General features: G+C 36.2%; 1 protein-coding gene across 3 annotated transcripts; it reads left to right on the top strand.

The window, feature by feature from the left end:
* The first annotated feature begins 77 nt into the window (after window positions 1-77).
* DAW1 (dynein assembly factor with WD repeats 1) lies at window positions 78-20,114 on the top strand. Of its 3 annotated transcripts, none has more exons than XM_065073978.1 (13): window positions 78-251; window positions 1,680-1,752; window positions 4,204-4,348; window positions 7,693-7,751; window positions 8,442-8,564; window positions 10,217-10,316; window positions 12,189-12,296; window positions 13,290-13,396; window positions 15,839-15,941; window positions 16,347-16,461; window positions 17,558-17,634; window positions 18,894-19,056; window positions 19,695-20,114. In XM_065073978.1, the coding sequence occupies exons 1-13, from the start codon at window positions 212-214 to the stop codon at window positions 19,727-19,729; spliced, it is 1,248 nt and encodes a 415-aa protein (XP_064930050.1). In that variant the 5' UTR covers window positions 78-211; the 3' UTR covers window positions 19,730-20,114. The 3 variants fall into 3 exon arrangements, with proteins under 3 accessions (XP_064930050.1, XP_064930052.1, XP_064930051.1); XM_065073979.1 differs by lacking the exon at window positions 78-251 and adding an exon at window positions 262-538; XM_065073980.1 differs by lacking the exon at window positions 8,442-8,564.
* Window positions 20,115-21,793: the final 1,679 nt, after the last annotated feature.

Genomic DNA, 21,793 nt, shown 5'->3' with positions numbered 1-21,793 from the left:
GAGACGCTCTGTATGAATTACACAGCGCGAGCAGTTCCGGCTGACTGGTGACAAGGGCCGACCCCCAGGCACCAAGACTCCCCGCCACGTCTGACACACCGTCACACGAGGCCGCCCCACCGGCGCCCTCGGCACCGCCCCCGAGGCTCGCGCAGGCGCTGTTTGGCCGTTGCCATGGGATCGGGCTCGCGTCCGGGGCTGGCGGCGCAGGATGGGGCTGAGGCGGCTGCTGCTGCGCTACTACCCGCCGGGTGCGGAGCGGGGAGGCCGGGGCCGGCTCCGGCGCTGTCAGGGGCTGTGCCGGCTCGGCGGGGACGGGGCCGCGCGCGGGCGACAGTCGTTGGGCGCGTGGCGGGCGCCCTGTCAGAGACGCGCGGGGTGTGGGGGACTCCTGTCACGGGGGGTTTCCTCACCCCTGTCGGAGGCTTGCGGGGGGCTCATGTCACGGGGCGTTTCCTCACCCCTGCCAGAAGGTTGCAGGGGGCTCTTGTCACGAGGGGTTTCCTCACCCCTGTCGTGGCTGGGGCGGGATGAGCAGGTGGGTCACACACCTGCAGCTGGGTTCACTTGAGGTGCAGGTATTTTGGCACTGCGGTTGATGACTTCCAGCTGGGCATCGCTGATCCGAGCTGTAATTAATGACTTATCATTGCAAAACCAAGGCAGTCTTGCTTGCATTGCAGTAAGGAGTTTAGAAAGTCAAAAGTGGCAGTTGTTGGCACCAAAAATTCATAGAGTCATAGAATGGTTTGGGCTGCAAGGGACCTTTAAAGATCATCTCATCCAGCCCCTCTGCCATGGGCAGGGACACTTTCCCTACCCCTCTCCTTTCTTCAAGGTACATGTGTTATCGAAAGGCCTGTTGAGCAAAAAGTTGCCGCATTTCTTATTTTTCTTTTCTTTGAAAAGCTATTCTGCTAAGTACTCTTCATAATTTATTATGAACTCAATCAGGAGACTTAGTGAATTTTCACAGGTGAAACAAGATGGAGATGGCTGGCTCAGAAAGTGTGTTGTAGTAACAGATCTTTCTTTCAAATTAAGTATTTTTCTTGCAGACTTGGTAAAATGCAAACTGACATAAAAATTCTTCTAAATTATCCTTTCCCACAGAAAGCCAAGGAACAGCAGAACTCTTTAACAACTGTTTCAAAACAGGAAACAATGCGGTTAAAGATTTTAGTACTTCGGCTCAGTAAAAGATGCAGAGGTGCCAGAACATACCTAGAAATTGAAAGTGTGTTATGGTTTTCTATACGCTACTATACACAGGCCTTTGCAAACATTGAAATAAATGTAACAGGTTTTGTAAAATGTGTTTTCCAGTCTTCTTGGAACACCAAACTACCATATGTATCTTCAGGACAGCTTCTTTGAAAACAGAGCTGATGAAAGCATGCAAAAAGTTGTTGGGGAAAAAAGAGCTTGTGAATTTCCAGAATAGAAAATGGCTCATAAATAATAATGTTTAATATCCTTTATCACATAATCATATCAGAGTTGCTCATGACCCTGCTAACTCTCAGCAAGAACAGCCAACCTTCTCCTAGTTACTGGAAGTAGGGCTGCTGAAGTCAGTGGAGCCATAGAAGTGGAAGCATTGCACTCTATAGTGCAGGTTATAAAATCCCTGACATAAAACTAAGATATTTTTAAAACTTCTGTTTTGTTTTTTGAAGGAATTATGCTGGAATATGTACAAGATGGTGAGCCAAAGACCAAATCTATAGATTTACTCAATCTTAGACCTGAGTAAGTACGATGCCATTTCAGATAACAACACTCTCTGCTGTTTTATAACATGCTCATCTGCAACTCTATTTGATTGTTTTAAACATATTTGAGGTCAACTATGTCTTTGTTCACTGAAACACTCACACAGAAAAGAAAATAACGTAGTTCAAATAATTCTCCTATTGTTTTAAGTACGGAATCTTGCATTCCAGCTGTTTTTTAACCATCATGCTTTTCTGTTCAGAGTTGAAGCCTCCTTTTGCTTGTAGAGTTATGGGTATCGAGATGCTTGTACAAAGCCATCAGAAATGTACAGTGCTGAACTTTGTGATGAATGACAGTTAGTTTCTGTAATAGTATTTCTGGTCTTCAGAATGTGTTCAAAAGTGGGTCTAACTCAGCCCACAGTTTCATTGGTTTAAATGACCTTTATGTAAATAGCCGAAAATAACAACTAGACATCAGTTCAGATCTCTCCTGTTAATTAATTAATCCTCGTAACAACCATACGTAGGGAGATGTAATCTAGGCAAGTGATTCCCTCACATATGTTCATGTGGCAAAACTATGTATCTACTTCTGTTGCAAGTAATGGAAGTTTTCTGTTTTAGATTTAAATTTGATAGGATAGGTTTAGGTAAGATAAAAGGTAGTGGTCACTTCATGAGGAAGCAAGTGAGACTTGCTATGTGGAGGACAATCCTCAATCACATCTGGCTCTGCTTTTCAGACAGCTGGAAGGCACCAGTCTGAACTTCTCATACGTCTTCCTGGTGAGGAATGGAACAAATTTGTTGTAATGAGAATGTTGACTTGACAAGTTACTATGCTGAATTATCTTTAATACTGCTACATGTAATTTATGCACCAGTGCTTGGGAAGTTATTTGACTGACCGTTTTGTGCACTCAGTGACAGAATATAATGGTACGTCAGAATCAGAGAATTGTTTAGGTTGGAAGGGACATCTTGAGTCCATCTAAAGAAGGGTCAGCTAGAGCAGACTGACCAGGACCATGTGTAGCTGGGCTCTGAGTATCTGCTAGATGGAGACTCCTAAACGTCCCTGTGAAACCTATTCTGGTGTTTGACCACCCACAGAGCAACAAAGTGTATTTTTGTGCTCTGATGGATTTTTTTTTCTTTTGCCTTTTTTTTTCATTTGTGCTCCTTGATGCTTTTCTTCTCAGTGGGCAGTACTGAGAAAAGTCTGGCTTCCTCTGCTTCATTTTCTCTTGTCATTTATTTGTACACATAATAAATACGGAATATTTATTGAGTTTGCATGTCATATCTAGTGGTTTTTTAACATAACTTTTTGGTTGACATCAAACACCGTGGAAAGATTATCAGGATTTATGCAGCTCTCAACTATTTTTTCTGCTTTCCTCCAGCTAATGTCTTCTTCAGGCACCCAAAATAAAAAATGAAAAAAAAGCTGGGAGCCTTAATGTGGAGTTTTTTAGGCAGAAGGGCATGAAGTAATATCAATATTGACATTGATATGGGAAAGTCCTTGCATGTAGGCTAAAGTTAGTAGACAATGTAGGCTAAAGTTAGTAGACAATGTAGGCTGTACATGCAAGATGAAAAATCCAAATTTATAAAATATATATTTTTATCTACCTGGAAATGCCAAGATCAATACTCTGGATAAAACCTAATGAGTCACTTTATGAAAGAAAGAAGTTGTCTGCTATTAGTTAACAGGAGTATAAACACTGAGAGGATACTAATTTATAGGTATGTTAGTGGCTCCCACTTAGAGGACTGATATAGAAAATCCCCTTTAGATGGCAATAATTTACATACCAACAGAAATGCTTGGTTTTCTTGCTAGGACCAGTTTTAAATGTATTTTGGTGTTTGACTGCTAGGTATTGTCAACCCTCAGTTTCTCATGGATGGCCAGGAATCAGACTGTGGACCACGTTTTAGAAGTTATTCTCGTAACTGAGGGTTATAAGAACAGGCATAGATTTGTGAAGTCACAGACAGAGATAATTTTAACACTTTACGTAGATAAGTTATCTTGTTGCTACTTCATGGGCAACTAATTCAGAATTGATGACATTCCACTTTAATTTGGATATTTATTCCAAAGCTACCAGTTTTGGATACACATCTCCCTTGTCTGACCCTCAGTGGAAGCCATTTGAAAAGGTAAAGTTCTTGCCAAGCTAAAATTTGTAAAACTTTCAGCTTAATTAACAACTTCAGTAAGAGAGAAAAGGAAGTATAGAATCCAAGAAAGATTTAGCCATATTTCTTTAAGCTCTTACAGAATAAGTGCATATAATTAAATTGCTTGTTTTGATTTCTCTGCAAGTAGATAATATTCTTTCTTTTATAATAATAATTATTACCAGAGGATGAAATCTGGTGAATTTGGTGATTTTGTTTTTGTTGTTTTTTTTGTTGTTGTAGTAGTTATTTATTTATTTATTTATTTATTTCCCCTCATAATTAGCACAGATGCCATAGCCTTGGTAGAAGAAATTCAAAGAGGAGAACCTCTCATCACAGCTTCATGCAAGGAACATGTAATACATTTAGTACGAAGATTGCAAGAGAAGCTAGGGGAAAATGAGGATCACAAGTTCCATTTTTTTAAGGTCAGAGGCATCTTTAAAATAACTTGGAGGATTTGGGAGTGTTTCATTTGTGATGTTGCATGTCTGTTTCTACTGCTGCATATTGTGCCTGAGAGCAAAATTTGGACTTTATGACCAATTTCTTGGCTTTTTTCAATCACCTCTGCACTGTTTAGAGCAGATGTGTCAAACTCACTTTCACCAGGGGCCACATCAGCCTCGCGGTTGCCTTCAAAGGGCTGATTGTAATTTTAGGACTCTACAGATGTAACTAGTCCTACCTTTATACAGTCCTAAAATTACAACAACTGAGTCTGGCCTGGTTATGTCAGCCGGGACTTCCCTCTAAAGGGATGGGAGGTACAACTGTTCCTAGACATTGTTTACACAGGCTTATGTACAAGGGTGTGTTTTGGAGAGAAATCATTTTCCTTGTTGTCAAGACTCTGTGAAACAGCAACACCCATAGTCGTGTTTAAACAAAACCTGTAAATAGTAGCTTAGGTTCTTGAAAAGGCCCAGATTATTTTCATACGCTTGTCTACTTGTTCGTCATTTTGTGAAAATTGTGATTATTTTAGGTATTCTGCTACATACAGTATTACTGGTTGTCCCTACTTTCTACCATTACTATTATGTTTGACAATTGGTAGTTTGATCTTCATCTGACAGCACCTTGTAAATTTCTGTTCAATGAGTAAGAATTTTAAGAAAAAATATTAGAGAGACATTTCAGGACTTCAAATCCAGGATTCAGTGGATCAGGAGAAAATAGGTTTAATTGTTTTTAATTGTGGAAACAAAAATAAAATTGCTTCCAGAAACGGCATGTTGAAACCTGGTATAATTCAGTGTTGTGTCTTTATTGTGTCAGCAGATGGCAATGTGTAGCTGTTAAAAATTGCTGGTCAGTACCATGTAATTGATTGTTATCTCACAGCGAGAAAAGAGAGAAGTTTTGTCTTTATTTGCTTGGCTAAAACAAAATCTTACCTGTTGCTAGATATAACCTGGTTTCTTTTAATCAATGGTACAAATCCGGCTGAACGCTACCAAGATCTGTGCATTTAACCTTGAAAACGGAGCTATGTAATTAGACATCTTAAAAAGTTGCTCTTCTCAGGTATGCTCTCAACTGAGACAATGCTTTTCTCAAGCTTTTAAAATTATTTGTTCATCACAGAGATTGACAAATCACAAAATGCGTGTCCAAATTTCAGTGTAAATAATGTATTTGTTTTTTGTTGGGTATAGTGCCATGTTTGAACTTCTGTATTTGCAAAGACTAGAAGCAGACAAATCCAATCAATGTTGGCTTATTTCCTTTACTCAAGAGTAGCCAGAAGTGTGTAAAAAGAACTTGGTTTATATTTCAGTTCCATTTAATGCTTGTAAATGGAACATGAGGATCAGCTGCTTCTGAGATACTAAAAGAAACCACAAGAGGTGGGTGGGAGTGGGGATTTTTTTTTTCCCCTGACAATGTTCCATGTGTTTGTACTGTTTGGGAATGAATATTTTTTCCTGTTGCACTGGAGCATAATCTTAAATGAGTATATAAGCCTGTCTTTTTGTTATTTCCAGTAATTGTGGTGACGATGTTGTCTTAGGCACTCTGCAGAGAAGCAAGCTTTTGTAACAGTTTCTCAGGTTTTAAACTGTTACATAGCAGGGGTATGTTGTAGTGATTTGCAGTTTTATCGTGGGGACTGCTGTAGCAGATTTTGCAGAACCAAGGTGTATTTTTTTAATATTACCTTATGATTTGATTATTGTATCATCTACACAAGCCATTCTTGCTGGCTTAAAGTTCTGTGGATGAAGCAGCTGCAGCACTGTGCTTTGGAAGGACAGAATTACTGCAGTGAGCTGAAACTGAACATAAAGCCATCTCGTTTTCCTCCCTTTTTTCATAACTGATAAATATTTTTGTTTTTCAGAGTTGCCTGCGTGGAGCCTTAAAAATGTCATGGATCAAATTTCCATAAATTTCCATAGTTATCCGTTCTCATGTACAGATATTTGTATACTGTGGCTGTTTTTAAAAAAAGGCAAAACATTTTTGCCTTTTCCACATCTTGGTTGCCCATTTCCACTGCTGTAGCTGAAAGTACAACTTGTCTTACTTTCTCTAGAGAACAGAATTTGCTGTTTTTCTAACATAAAATACGTTTCTGTTTCTCTCTCAGTCCTTCACTTAACCATCTTATTTCTTTTCCATTTTGATCAATCCCTACTCTTCTGAGCAGAAGATCTCTGAGCTCTCATTTTTCTTTTGGAGACAGGCAGCTGAGAAAGCTAGAGATAAGAACAAAAAGTTGAAGCTCTGGTAATATGTCAGTGATTAAATGGCATTGTTCATAAATAATTTCTTCTTCATTCTCATGCTAAAGAGAAGACCTAGTGGACCATTTCTGTATTCTTAACATCCCTTTACTTCACTGTCAGCAATTGCTGTGATTTCCCAGGTTATGTTTCTATTATGCTCAAGTTGTGAATTATTGTGCTCAAGGTGAAAGTTGTTCAAATGCAAACCCTGTTACACAGTAGCCACCTTATTCAAACACAAACCACATTACATTTATTTTGGTCATTTACAAACTGTCCTGGCATGCTGACTTTCATTGGCAACATCTGAAACCATTTTTACCTACGTTTAATAAACCAGAATATATATTATTATGGGTGTGAGATAACTTACATGAAACATACAAATTGTCTGATTGAAGTGCCTTAGAAAAACAACATTAGAAAAACAGTTACTTCCATAACCTAGATAATACAGGCAGACATAAAATTTGAAATTCTGCCTTTGAATTATGCCTTGATAAGTATCTTTGTCATGGTTCTGCACGCTGTTTTTGTCATGACCTCATTGGATGCAGATGTAGCTTATTTCTGTTCTCCTTTTTTAAAACAAAATCACATACTAGCTGAAAGCATCCTATAACCTAGAAGACTCAAAATACTCAATTCAGCTGGATTTCTTGAATCACTATATAAGGCCTAATGTTAGTTGGGATTTCTTTCATCAGTGATCTCATCAGGCATGGTCTTCTCACTCATTTGTTTTTGCCCTTGTGGCTCTGTGCCAGGGTTACTTTGCTGGTCTCAGATGGAGAAAAAGCAAATATGGAGGAAAAAACAGTTCATTCAAGTAAAATATTAATTTGAAATCAATACTATATAATATCTTCAGTGATAACCTGCTGAGACATGAGTCAGGTTTTAGTTAAGGATTAATGTATTACAACTGTAACTGCTAATCTGACAGGAAGAGGATAAAATATTAATCTATTTAATATTTTGAGCATTTTTTTAATTGCATCAAGTATTTTCTTCTCATTCCCCAACTTCTCTTTCAGGTACTTAGAGCACATATATTACCGCTGACTAATGTAGCATTTAACAAATCTGGTTCCTGGTAAGTTGTTTTCAAGTCAAAATACATAATCGCTAATCAGAGTTTTGTATTTTTTAATTAAATTGTAAGGAAATTTCAGTGCTTTTATCTTGCTGCAAAAAGAATTCAGCTGTGCTGCTTCTAAGCATGATTGTGGATGAGATATCAGGCCTTTGTGGAAGAATCAATGGGAGATGCAAAAAAATAGTGGGTCAGATTCAATTTATGTAGTTTTTTTTGGCCAAGGTGATAGTTTGTTGGCAACTACCATATTTCAGAAAGAAGCACCTTTATGGCAATAAAATGAATATTACTAAAATCTAAATGAATCTTTGACATAAATTAATTTGGGACTTTCACTGTAGTGGCATTTCATGGTAATTGCTTTCACTATGGGCATATGCCTAACCATGTCTTGAAAGCAGCAGCTTGCTTTTTAGTTGAAATACATTAAAGATTAGAAACAAGATTTTGTTTTTAATGAGTAGTATTTAATGAGTAGTATTAAATGAGTATTTTAATGAGTAGTATTAAAAAAAAAAAAGAAAGAAGAAGGAACCTCTGTAGTTATTAATCTATATTTTTGAAAGAAATAAGAAATCGAGGGTCTGAGACAGCGCTAACTGAAATCTATGGAAATGTCTCACTTGACTATGTACCAGGATCAGTAGGATATTACTGTACTCAGAAATTAATTTATCTTTACTTCAGCTTTATCACTGGAAGCTATGACAGAACCTGCAAAGTATGGGATACTGAATCAGGAGAAGAGCTACGTACACTGGAGGGACACAAAAACGTAGTCTATGCAATAGCTTTTAATAATCCCTATGGGTAAATATATTTTCTCTGAGATGCATCATAATTGCTTATCATGTTATTTTGCAAATACAGAACTGTTTCTCAAACTTTAATATAAAAAAGACTATCTCAAACTGAAATAGTTCAAATTCTGAATTTGTAAAGTTCAACTATAGCTGATCACCATCATATACATCACACTGTATATTATTTGTATGAGAGAAATATTCAAGCATATTTTCTGCTATAATTTTTAAAAATGAAATTTAGAAATTCAAAATATAAATTCCATTAGGAGTTCAATGTCTTGAAAAATACATGTATATGTTAATCTGTGTTTCAATATATTAAATTAATTTTGAGAATATCGATATGATCATATCATGTTCTGAATGTTAATAATTCTTTACTGCCTCCATGTAATTGTATATGATGTGAGATAATAAGTACTTACTACAGCTCGAGTAGCTTCAGTTAAGGAGAAAGAACATTTCTGTCATAACAAAAGTGGATTTCTCCATTATTATTTAGGACATGATATAGAAGTGTCAGAGCTATTGAGTAATTTTTATAAAATCCACAGGGTGCCGCTGTATGAATGTCAAATATGAACCTGTGTAGGTACTTTTTTTCTACAATGACTTTTTGTCCTAGGTTAGAATTGCCACCTCTTAGGTGGAGGGAATTACATGTTAGCTATTGAAGTTTCATTGTCACTTGCTTCCTGAGAAAACTGTAATGTGTAAGCAAATGATTTTGCTTCTCTGTAAAATAAGATAAATTAATTCCTATTTTTGTATTTAATCACATTACCTCTTTCACAGTCAGATGCCTTATTTGTCGGTCAAGCAATACACAGTTAATATCAGGAAATAAATGTTAGAGACTAGTTCTTACACAATATGGAGCATCATCATTTCCTTCTAAATGAAAAGGTTTTATCTAGCATAGAGCCTGCTATATCAATGCCTTATATTGTTATTATTCTTTACTTTAAAAAAGCAATTAGTGAAACGCTTTCATATACTTCGAAGAAACTAAGGTATGACGAAAATCTGTTCAAAGACCAATAACTAGACCATAACATAAAAGTGGAAAAGCAATATGCGAGAAAAAATATCTGATGAGAATGTTGAGCTACTTTTAAATTAAAAGTTCAGTTAAAAAAAAAAAAAAATCTGCTAATCCTTAGGTTTCAATACAGTCTCCCTTGCTACTTTTTCTTAGTACCTCACTTCAGTCTTTCTCTGTTTTTGGTCACAACGCTTCGACTGACATGCGTGGGAGTGGCGTTTGACCTCTGCAGTTTGGGTAAACTACTTATAAAAAGAGTTTATAGCTGTTGATAAACAAACAGATACTATCTGATGAAATGACATAACTTTTAAATACACCTGGAAGTACAGCAGATAACCTCATCCCTAATATAGGTTAGTCACCAGTTATGAACACTTCTGTGCTAATAGGTAGGCACAGTGGGTGTTACAGAAAGTAATGATGGCGGCTAATATTTTCCCCTAACGTAACTTCTGTTTGTCAAGTCCAGCTCCAGGATCTTGTAGTGCAGCAAAATGCACCAAAATGCATGCAAACTCTGATGACGGGGTATTGTTTCTGTTAATTCTACTCTCTTTGAATTCAGAAGTTTTTTTCTAAGTCAAAATGACGGGATCTTTTCCATTTAGTGACAAGATTGCCACAGGATCTTTTGATAAAACCTGCAAACTTTGGAGTACGGAAACAGGAGAATGTTATCATACTTTCAGAGGACACAGTGCAGAAGTAGTGAGTACTGGTGGATGTTTCTTATTCCTTTATGCTTCTACACACCATCATGGATGGGTGTGAGTTCCATGGCTGATATGGGAAGGGGCAGCTATTCTGCTGCATCTATTCACACATTCAGACATTGTGAATATTTCTGCATTGCAAGAAAAAATAGCCTGACAGTTCTTTAGAAACAGAATAAAACATTGTATACAGTTTGAAAGGATATTTTTATTTTTAGTTTGTTCCAACTTCCCTTGTTGGCTGAATGTTTTTGAAAAATACCATAAGAATCACAATTTTCAGTTTATTGCACGTATTTATTCTTTGTTTATATATACATTTTTTTTTCTAGATATCTTACATTGCTTCTCATATTTGCAGTACTGAATACATAATAACATCATTATTTATATTACTGTCTTTCACGCTGAGATCTGTACTTTATGTACAGGACCAACTGGAGCCATAAAAGAATGAATTTCTGAAATTTTTAGTGTGTTAACTGGGAATATGTGGGATGCCAAAATGCAAATATAAACAAAATGAGAACAGTTTAATCTTAAAAATGATTGGTTTCCTTTCCAATGAATTAGAAGCCCCGTTAGCAATAACAAATATCTTGGTGCACAGCATTCTGATTTAAAATATCAGGGCAAATCCACTGAGAATTTTAATGTTAATGCAGAATGTATTTTTTAATAAAAATAACTATTTAATCATTATTCAATAAAGCATTTTGGAAATTGTTTCTGGAGGAAATTGGAACTTAATTTGTAGATTGTGAGGCCAACAACTAGTGTGAGAAAATAGTAGTTTACCTTAGTGGAAGGTGAGATTAATTCCAGTGGGTTTTTTATTTTCTGGATACTTTGAAAGAGAACGTTTGCTTCTTGCTTTGAAAGAGAACGTTTGCTTCTTGAGACAGGCTGCAGTGATTTTGTGTCCACAGATCAGTTAGATAAGTATTTAAAGGCCTCTCAATTCCTTCTGGCTTCTGTAGGCATTAGACTAGCCACAAAGTGTTACGACTTGTGCTAGCAAGTAATTAGTAGAAGATAACAGCAAGCAGAAAATGATGTGTTTCTCTGAATGAAGTCTGTTTCTGAAAGGCCTTTATTGAATATGATTCATTGCTGGAGAGTGGAGAGGACATGTCCATAGATATTCAGTATGAAAAAAAAAAATAGACAGTTCTCTGGCACGGATCAGCAGGTTGTAGGAAGTACCATGTGTTCTGCTACGGCCGAAGCACTCGGGTCTCCTGGAGGAGGTGTGAGCAAGTACTCCTAGGAGAGGGGAGTACACTTGTGACACTCTCATCTTGTAAGAGAGGATGAGTGTGCATGCAAGGGTATGCAAATGCGTGTGTGATTAACAATTCTTGGAGTTACAGGAGGACTTTTAGAAATTTGTAGCTGTTTATTAAGATTGCAGAAGTTTATCTTTGTATTACAGGTACTGATACTGAATATATAGTTCTCTGCCAGTTTTGTGCTGTTAGGAAATTAACAAACTTCTTCAGTCTTGATTTTAATGAAAACATTGTGAACTAAGTAATTTCTCCTTGTGACACAAAGGGAAGAACATAAATAGAGAATTTTAATCCAGACTCGGAAAATAATACAAGAGGTCTTTCAGTAAGTCTTTTTAATGCATTGCCATCACAAAGCAGCCAGTGAATTAATTTCATTTGAGTAGTCATCTAGAGCTATGTCATAAGGATTTGTTGCCCTTCCAGTGAGTTGTTGGAAGAATGCTACAATTTTTCTGTATTCGATAAAATATTAAGTCAGATCTTTAAATTATTTAAAAATATTAATCTGACCCATTGAGAAAATTTATATACTCTTCTTTCCTACTTTTTCCATCCAACTTTTCTTGCTACAGGTGTGTGTATCATTTAATCTTCAGAGCACCTTGGTGGCAACTGGAAGCATGGATACCACCGCCAAATTATGGGATATAGAGAAAGGAGAAGAAGTAGTCACCTTAAGTGTATGTTTGCCTTCCTTATGTATTTAAAGATGTTCCTTGCTTTCTTAGTTTTCTGAGATAAATAACAATATAACCATTAAAACAGTTTCAGTTACCAGGTGGGTCCCATGGTGATTGCATTTACAAAACAGATTAAGAAAACTTGAAGGGAATTATAAAGCTGTGGTGTTTTATAAGAAGTCATATTTATCAAAAGATGGATTTTCTCATTTCCGTGACATTACTGCTTATAGATTGGAATGCCTTCCATTGCTCATTAAAACATGTGGCCACAGTGTAAATTATGGCCTCCTCTGCTTTAACATAAAGTAATTCTGAGAACATTAATGTCGGATACTACCTCTGTCTGGATCTTCTTCCTGTAAGCATCAGCAGAGGAAAGATATCTAATTACCTCCAGATCGTGATGTCTCTCTGCTCTATGTGCCTTGCTCAAATTTCACAGCTTCAGACTGGCCTGTATTGTTTCAATACATTTCTCTCACATAAATCCTAAATAACAGAGAATGCATAAGCTTCCCTTAGGTGCATGTGGCCTATAGAGTGGGAAAGGTGTTTTCTCCTCCTTGCCTTTTTCTTCCTCAGAGCCCTGAGCAGAGCAAAGAACAGTGGAATTGTGAACCTTTAGCTTATAAATATGCTTACCTTCATTTTTCCAAGCCTCTCCACTAACACTGGTGACAAGCTGTACTGCAGTTTACTGTAAATGAATCATCTGGTTTCAGTATGTATTGGTGAAGAATGTGATTCTGTTTAAATCAAATATGGAATATATGCACTGATGACATCATTGGACAATTGGTCATTGCTTAAGTGATGTGCCTGACAATAGGTCTTTCTGTCAAAATTGTGATATACATGACAAGACAGTAAGTAAGATATTGCAAGGTTATAAAAGAGCTATGCTGCTGAAAAAAAAAGCTACATATTGAACTACATTAATGGAAAAGTGATAATTTGCTTTCTCATACTCCTTCTATAAAATGATTTCAGGGGCACTCAGCAGAAATTATTTCTTTGTCTTTCAACACCACTGGAGATAAGATTATCACTGGCTCCTTTGACCATACAGTAGCAGTGTGGGATGTTGGCACTGGCAGGTACTAAAGTACTAATAAATATAATTTTACATTGCATGTTTTAATGACAAATGAAAGAGACAATGTTGAGCTACAAATTACAGAGCTGGTCCTTTGGCTTCACTTAGAATATGCGTTCCTTCATCTTATCATTTTATTACTCCTGTTCCCTTTGTTCTTCTGAAAAGGAATGCTTCCCATGAAATGCTTTTGTACATGCTTTTTGTTGTATATTTCCATCTTATTAGCAATGAGGAGGCAGACAGAATGGACAGGTTCTGTGTATGTTGCTGATGAATTCTCCAAACAGGAAAATATTTTGTCGGTATGGAGCCTCATTGGTTTTGAAGGTGTCTAGAATTTCTAGATGGAACAGACTATTCAAGTAAAAAGAAAGTATATTTTATGTCATAGAAAATAAGTCTGTTCATATTGCCTTTCTAAAGCATAGGTCTGTCTTCCTTTTCGCAGTTCTTTATGTCAGTATAAATTTATAAAGAAGAGAAAATTTGGCCTCTCTGTCTGTGGAGAACAAAATGTCTTTATAATTATGCTAACAAATAATAGTGTAGTAGCTAGATATGAACTTATTGTGTTATCCTGAAAAATCCACTTGTTTTTTCAACTGGAAACCCAGTATAAATAGAATAATAAAATGGTTGCCCTGATTATTGACAAAATAATTTATGAAGACAACAACTCCATTATGTTTTCAGAGGTCGTGTCTTTTTTCTTTTTGTGAAAGCAAGTGTAATATCTCTGAAATGTATATATAAAAAGAAAGTGTATGTTTAGTGATATCTTGGGGTAATGTGTATAGATTCAAAATGAAAGTAAACACGTGATTTAAAAAATAATGTACACGTAGTACATAATTTAAGGTGTGACCCTGTAAGGTTTGAGCTTGTTCAACACCAGCAGTTTAATATTTGGCATGTAAATACTTAGGAGGCACTCATTCAGTGAATCAGACCTTTGGATTCAGCTTCATTCAGCCTGTAACTGGGGTCAGGATGCTGGACACCACGATGCTGAGAGACATTTTCTTCTTATTTGGAATTATGGTTCAAATATTAGAGCTTCCATGTACATTTCACTAGAAACTGAAGGCTAAAGCAGTATTATCATGACTGAAACAGAATTTTTTTTTTTTTTTTAATAATTTAAATGGAAAAATTTTATGTCATTTCACAAGTCAGTTTTCTTGGTTCTTTCTAACTGACTGTCTCACAGACTGTGGTTTCTGTGAGATATTCCACATGTTATTTATTCTGCTTATTGATCAGATATTTACACTGAAGCTTAAAGCCTGAACTGTCTTTTGAAATTTGGAAATTAAAGCTTTTAAAGTAAGACTTTTTTCATTGTTAGGTATTTTGCATATTAGGTATTACAATAACAGCAGTCTTGATGGACAAATAATATGTTCACATATTAATTCCACTGTTTTTTTCTGCTTGTTGATTTTTGGTTTTACCGTATTAAAGTCTACACAATTACAACAGTAATTCTATAAAATGACATGAATGGCATGAATACAATAATGTTTTTGTTATCATAAACAAACAGAAAATTCAATTGCTCAGGAGATTTGCTTTGCTGTTCATTTGGCATATATATTAGTTTAGCTATTCATATATCTCATGCAATGAATAAAAACATTTCTGTTACTTAAAGTCAGTTGTTTCTCTAGTCATTAATTTATCCATTAGTTAAGGCAGTTTTCTATTAATGATACAGTGATATTAGCATTGTGATAATAAACTAATTTACTAATCCTTTAATATATATAGAAATTAATCTTTTTTAGGGTTCATTACTTTATAGGCCATTAATTCATAGGAAGCAATAATGGCCAATTGTACCCTCTCTATTAGCTAAAGCTGAAGGATTTAATGGAACTAACATTGTCAGGCTTTGTGTAGGAAAGAGTTCAGGATTAATGAGGATTAGAAATCATATTTCAGTTTGGCCGTCATTTGCCTGTTACTTGGGAACATGCTAACATTAAGTACCCGATTAAGTTCTGTTTGATCTTCAGTGGATTTTAGAAAAGGCTTAGATTATATGGAGTTCTAAAGATGTACTGTTTACAGTTTCTTTAAGTAGGATAATAGGATGCATGTGCTTTGTATGTAGAAGGATAGAAGAAATCTGTCTCTGGCACTGGAAAGTCATCATATTTCACTGGAAATACATTCACTAAATATTTTTGAAAGAGAAGGGCGGATTTTTCTATTTTATTCCTTACTGATTCATTGTCTCAATGATAAAAAATTGAATTGATGTAGTATTAGAATCCTAAATTAGCTGTACCACTCTGTTTAATTGCTTTAATAGAAAAAATGGTGAAGACTTGACACCTTTACTATCTCATTTTATTATGAACTTACTTACAGTTTATATTCATTTATCAAAATACAGACTAAAAATATATATTTTTTTTTTAATTTTTTTTGGTAGAATGTTACATAATTTAGTTGGTCACCAAGGAGAGATTAGCAATGCACAGTTCAACTGGGACTGTTCTCTCATTGTCACTGGATCAATGGACAAAACATGCATGGTAAGAACATTGAGTATGTACTGAATATGGCTACTTGATAAATAAAAATATATCTTTTGTAAATGGACGAACACTATTTTAACCTAGTACATGTAATTCATTAAAGAATTTACAACTAAATGTGAAACCTATAAGCTTAGTCACGTCAATGAAGTCCAGTTAAATAGCAATATATATATTTTAAGGCTCATTTAATAAATACACTGAAATAAAAATAAATACATGGGACTTCATTAAACTGACTAAACAGTGACTCTTTATTGATTGATATCTCCCTTTCATGTTGATACCTTCAGTCAGACATCAGAAAGGACATATACGTTTTGCTTTATGGATCAAGTAGAAATCTATCAAGTAAATTATTCAAAATAGGCAAAAAAAAATTACCCTTATTTATCTACGCAGCTGTGGAATGCTATGACTGGGACACATATAGCAACTTTAACAGGTCACAGTGAAGAAATATTAGATGTCTGCTTTGATTATGCTGGTCAGCGTATTGCAACTTGCTCCGTTGATGGTAAGTGAAGTGACTGGGACTGCTGTAAAAATTGCAATAGTAGCATAAAACAACTTGTTCTTTTGGTTTTGCTTTGAGTGTATCTTGATGGAACTGGAGTATCATGACTCAAAACTATAGATCAAGCTAAGTTTGTTGCATTGTAGGAAGTTTGGCATTAAACTTAAGAAGTTTTCCCCAGTTAAAATTTTCTTATTTTTCACACTTTAATCAACTCAATATGTCTTCCCCTTTAACTTCAAACTTGTAGGGAAATAATTCACTTCTGGCTGGAAATGTATTTTAAATGTTTAGGTAAGTAGCTTTTGAGTGAAATATTACTTGGGTGGCTCAAATTTAGGCTTAAATGCAAAAGGTAGTTGGAATTTTAATGGTGGATTCACTACTAGGCTTTCCAAAGGCACAGCAAGAGAATGGACAATAAAGAGGTACTGAAAGAAGCAATTCTGTTTTGTTATTGGTATGCAGCGGTTTTGTGTGCTTATTATTTTTTTAGGAATCACAATAAGTATTTTTTGTATTCATCTGTATAGTGTTATATTATAGCACAGAATGACAATACCATATTATTTTAATATACATATGTGTTTTGATTTGCACTCTCAGAAACAGGATGCCAGACTGGATGTGGGACACTATTTGCATCTGATTTGCTGTAGTTGCTAAATTAAGACATAAGACAATGTAAAAAGTTTCACGGAATGTAATCAATAGCTTATGAAATACAATTAATATATTTTAAAATAGAATTAATATCTGAGTAATAATTAAAGCTTTCTGAATATATTGTACAGACATTCCGAAATTACAGACATTCTGAAATTACAGACTTCAGTGGTCCATGTTCTATGTGGACATTTGTTTTCACATATTAGAAGTTTTCCTGCAGAAACTATTAAGAAGTCAACCTTTTCCAATCAGATTACAGATCCTTTTTGACATATTTTATTGTTGGAGGAAACTGTGCTAAGATTGTCTTCTATATCTTTTAAAATTAAACCTGAGGATGAAGTCCTTTCTACCTTATTAAAATGTTCTTATTAAAATGCATGTTTAAGCATCACAATCACAAATGGCTCCTAATCTACTACAACAGGATCAGCAAGAGTCTATGATGCAGAAACACAAAAGTGCATTGCAAAGCTGGAAGGGCATAGCAGCGAAATTTCAAAGGTAAGTTGTCTGTGGTTTGCACTTTTTCTTATTTGATTATGTGTGACATCCAGGCCACCAGTTATTCCATGACAGAGGAATACCATTAAAGAATGTAGTGGTAAAATTGTAAATTTTTAAGATGGAGAGGTCTGGTTAAGAAATTGTCTTTACTAAAAGAACATTACTTTTGACTAAAAGCTATCGGTCAGTGATTGTTTCCAAGTCCCCACTTGTGAGCCACGGTAAGACTGGGTGTGCCACTCCTAAAGGCTCCACCAAGAGCTATCTCTCCACATTGCCATGTTATCTACTGTTTGATTCCTTAGAACTGGGAAAGTAAGCAAGCTACTTGAGAAGTCTGTCCCTCCCAGGGATGGATACCTGGCTTACTTAACATTGAAGTGATTGTTTTTCCTTATCTCTTTCCTTTTTCTGAACCAGTAAACAGGTTGGGTCTCTGCAATCACTTGGCAGAGGACAGGGTAGCAGAGAGGGAGATGCTCACTGAATGTTCTCTCACTCTGATCAGAGTTAATAGTTTGATCTGTCATTGGTTGTATTCATGTTATTACACCCTTGGAGTCTCCAGATATTCTCACAGAATAAGCACAAGTTTTTTAGTCTCTTGATAACATCTTAAGGCTGTTGCCTCTGAGGCTTTTACCGTCACTCTTATTCCTTGATTCTACCAGATCTGCCCCTCTTTACTTTTTTTTATTTCTCTGCACACCCAATTTATGAAATGGAACAGAAAAAAAACATATTTCTGTGGCAGAATACCTGAAAAGTCTTATTTTTGAAAGTGCATAAGGGACTTGAAAGTATAAACCTTGTTTCAAAAATCACTTGGTCATGAAGAGTGTGCTCATGTACTTTGCTAGAAGTCTTATCTGGCTCAATTTTGAATGCCAAAGTTCAGTTCCAAATATACCCAGTTACTTCCAAAATTGTATGTATTTTTCAAACTTTGTTATTTAATGCTTGCAACTTTTCATTATTCTTTCAAATGGATAGTTTTCACTAGCTTCCAGGCTAGCACGCTAAGTCTGTGCTGTTTTTGTTTGATGTATGTTATAATTGAAATGTGACTATTTTGAAACTAGGATGGTTCTAGTGAACAAAACTCACATGCTTTCGTTGTATTGATTTGGCTATTCTGACCACTGAATGCAAGAGTTGCTGGTTTCTATTTTCACTTTTTAATCACTAGATATGCTTCTTTTTCTAAGCATATTGACTTGCCAAGTAATATTACCCCTTTTTATATTTTTTTAAAGATATGTTTCAACTCTAAGGGCAATCGTATACTAACAGCCAGCTCTGATAAAACAGCTCGACTCTGGGATGCTGCTACTGGCCAATGCCTTCAGGTGTTAGGGGGTCACACTGATGAGATATTCTCCTGTGCTTTCAATTACACAGGCAATATAATCATTACAGGTAACAAATATATTCCATTCTTCTTCTTTTTTGAGACATTTTGTATCTTATCATGGTAAAAAAAAATAGTCTGAAATGTGTACCGGGGCCATATCTCGAATGCAGGTACCAGCAGTGACTTAAAATATATTAAGAAAAAGCTAGAACCTCACTTTGGAACTGAGGCTTAAGTAAATATGGTCATGAACAAATTTGTATAACGGCATGGGCAAACTGTACCATGTGTCCTATGGGCATGTACTAGCCCCAGACCAGTGACTAAACCATTTTCTTGCAATGTATTTCAGTGAGGGAGGTCTGGATGAGCAAAATGCAAAGCTTTTTAGATGGGAGCACCCTGTTGAGTATTTGGCGCTGCATTCTGTTCAGGTTTCATTGACTTCACACAAAAAAATCACGGGAGTGGGAAATATGAACAGAGTATTTGTTTCTTTGATCTTTTGAGTGAAGTACCAAAACATGGGATGCAGGATGACCTCAGCTAAAAATATTGCTGTAGGTCCTGCTGTCTCTTCCTAGGCATGGACAGAAAAATATTTCTCTGGCTCCAAGTAGGTAGTTGGTGTAGATCTTAACAAAAATGGATAAGTTGTGCAATACAGCTAAATGATTGCCTCACAATGTGTTTTTATTACTAGGGAGCAAGGATAACACCTGCAGAATATGGCACTGACTGAAGACAAGGAAAGATCCAGTTCAGTATATCCCTACTTCATGAGTTTCATAGTCAATAAACTCCATCTTGCAGACGTTTCCTTTCATGCTCTTTATTCAGCTTCAGCTTTGATGAAATAGAGAAGTTACCTAGATTTTGATAGGTTTGACTTTTCTGATGTTTAGTAGATATGGAATAGTTCTTATTTTTAAATTGAATGGTTTTTTATATTTCAATTTGTGCATTTTGGCTCTTTGCATACTGCTGAGAAGAGTCTGGCTCTGTTATCTCAGTCACGTGAGAGAAACCATGAGTAGTGTGAATGAATCCAATAGGATAGCCCCATTTATTTGTGTGCAATTTTTTCCTTGTAACCCTTTTAATAAAAACTAGCATTATGATACTCTCAGGTGTGAAAGGTGTGTTGTTGTATACCTGCTGTAAGTACTTTTTTTTCTGTTGTTGCTGCGTTATAACTTATTGAGTTAAAATGCCAGTTTCACTACTTGTAATACAACGTCCCTCTTCATATTTCTGGGGAAAACCAGTAACTATTTGTGAACAACATTGCTATTAACTGTTGCATGCATGTTGTATTTAAACTCACAGTCACCCCACTTTTATACTTGTTCACATCTTTCCATTCATTCCTTTTCGCTCATCCCTCATTCTTCTGTTTTAATCTGAGGTGAAAAAATGAGGTGGGTGGTGACTCCAACTCTGAATCCTGGCCCAAAGAATATGGCCAGTATGAAGAAACTACACACCAAAGATTTGGAGCTAAGGATTGTCACATAAACTGAAAAGTAGATGAGGAACTCCTGTGAGTTATTTACCACCATACAATGACCTCTAACCCAGGTTTACGTCTTGCCAGCAATTGCCAACAGGCTTCACCTGTGCAAACCTCTTGCCACCTCCTAGCATGGCTCCTCAACCTGCAGTTGATCTTTGCAGGGGAGTAATGAAGGAGCAGAGCTGACTGGTCTCTTCCAGCAGAAGAATGAAGAAGCAAAGAGGGCAGAATTGAGTGAAGTATCTGTGGTGACTGGGAGACAAAAGGAAGAAAGGAACTGTACAGCAGAGAAGGAACTTGAAGGTGTTTTGTTTATATTGTATATTTCTGGGTGGTTATGGACTTGAATTCTAAAGATTGTTAAATTTAATGGCAAGTTACTAATGCTGATGTGTTCTGACTACCTCTGAGTGTTTGCCAGAATACTTGTTTGTAATGAAGAGTCAAAAATGCCTGTCATCACTTGGCAATTATCCTAGTTGTTTCAAGTAGTGTCGTGTTGTGGGAGAACTAGGCAGGGTGCTGCAGATCATTTAAAATGAAACCTTTACGAGTAGGCAAAGTGACTGACATTAATGCTATGGGGATCATTGTGGTGTTTCCTGTTGTTTTGTGCAAAGACTTCTGAAATCAGAAGAGTATCTCAGGAATCCGGAATTGAAAGGGGCAGGAAAGGCAGTGCAGTTCTGTGCTACTTTAGTATTGCCCTACCTCCTTAGGTCAGTTTGTACTTAGAGATGTGATGTGGGGGATTTCTGGCTGACAAAAATGTAGGAAAATCAGTGTAACGAAATGTTTGCAAATACTGCTGCATAGTTAAGAAATGAAATTTGACTTGCTGTGTAAGCATCACAAACTAAAAAAGTTCTTTGGACTGTCGTTAGGAAGTAGATTTTCTTTTTGCTTAATCTTTCAGGTTGGGTTATTTTTTGTTGCTTTTTTCTTTATGATTTTCTCTTATACTATACTAGTGATTCATTGAATCAAACATCTGTAGAAGCTTTTGGCTTTGAGTTCTTGTCCTGTTTTTGTGCAAAATTGTGAGCTGAGGTTTCATAGAATAAGCATTGGACTGGGAGGCCAGCTGGGCTCTGTTTCTGACTCTGCCTGGATTCCCTGGGTGAGCAGGATTGCATTTCAGGCTGTTACCCAGGTTTCCTGCTCATATGTGCAGCGCTTCCACGTCTGGTGTGATTCACAACACTGCTGAAAAGTGTGCTGGCTTGGCCCTCCTAACAATTTCGGTAGTACTCTAGGTACCATCTGATGAATGTTTGATATTATGC

Source organism: Columba livia, chromosome 9, assembly GCF_036013475.1.
Source record: "Columba livia isolate bColLiv1 breed racing homer chromosome 9, bColLiv1.pat.W.v2, whole genome shotgun sequence".
Taxonomy (NCBI): domain Eukaryota; kingdom Metazoa; phylum Chordata; class Aves; order Columbiformes; family Columbidae; genus Columba; species Columba livia.
This window is presented reverse-complemented; position numbering and strand designations above follow the sequence as displayed.

What these genes read in the sequence shown, in the direction of transcription:
- DAW1 (XM_065073978.1), top strand. Translation starts at nt 212, where the DNA reads ATGGGGCTGAGGCGGCTGCTGCTGCGCTACTACCCGCCGG. An exon ending in TTTAACAAATCTGGTTCCTG is followed by an intron (nt 7,752 to 8,441) that starts GTAAGTTGTTTT and finishes TCTTTACTTCAG; the next exon opens with CTTTATCACTGGAAGCTATG. An exon ending in ATAGCAGCGAAATTTCAAAG is followed by an intron (nt 17,635 to 18,893) that starts GTAAGTTGTCTG and finishes ATTTTTTTAAAG; the next exon opens with ATATGTTTCAACTCTAAGGG.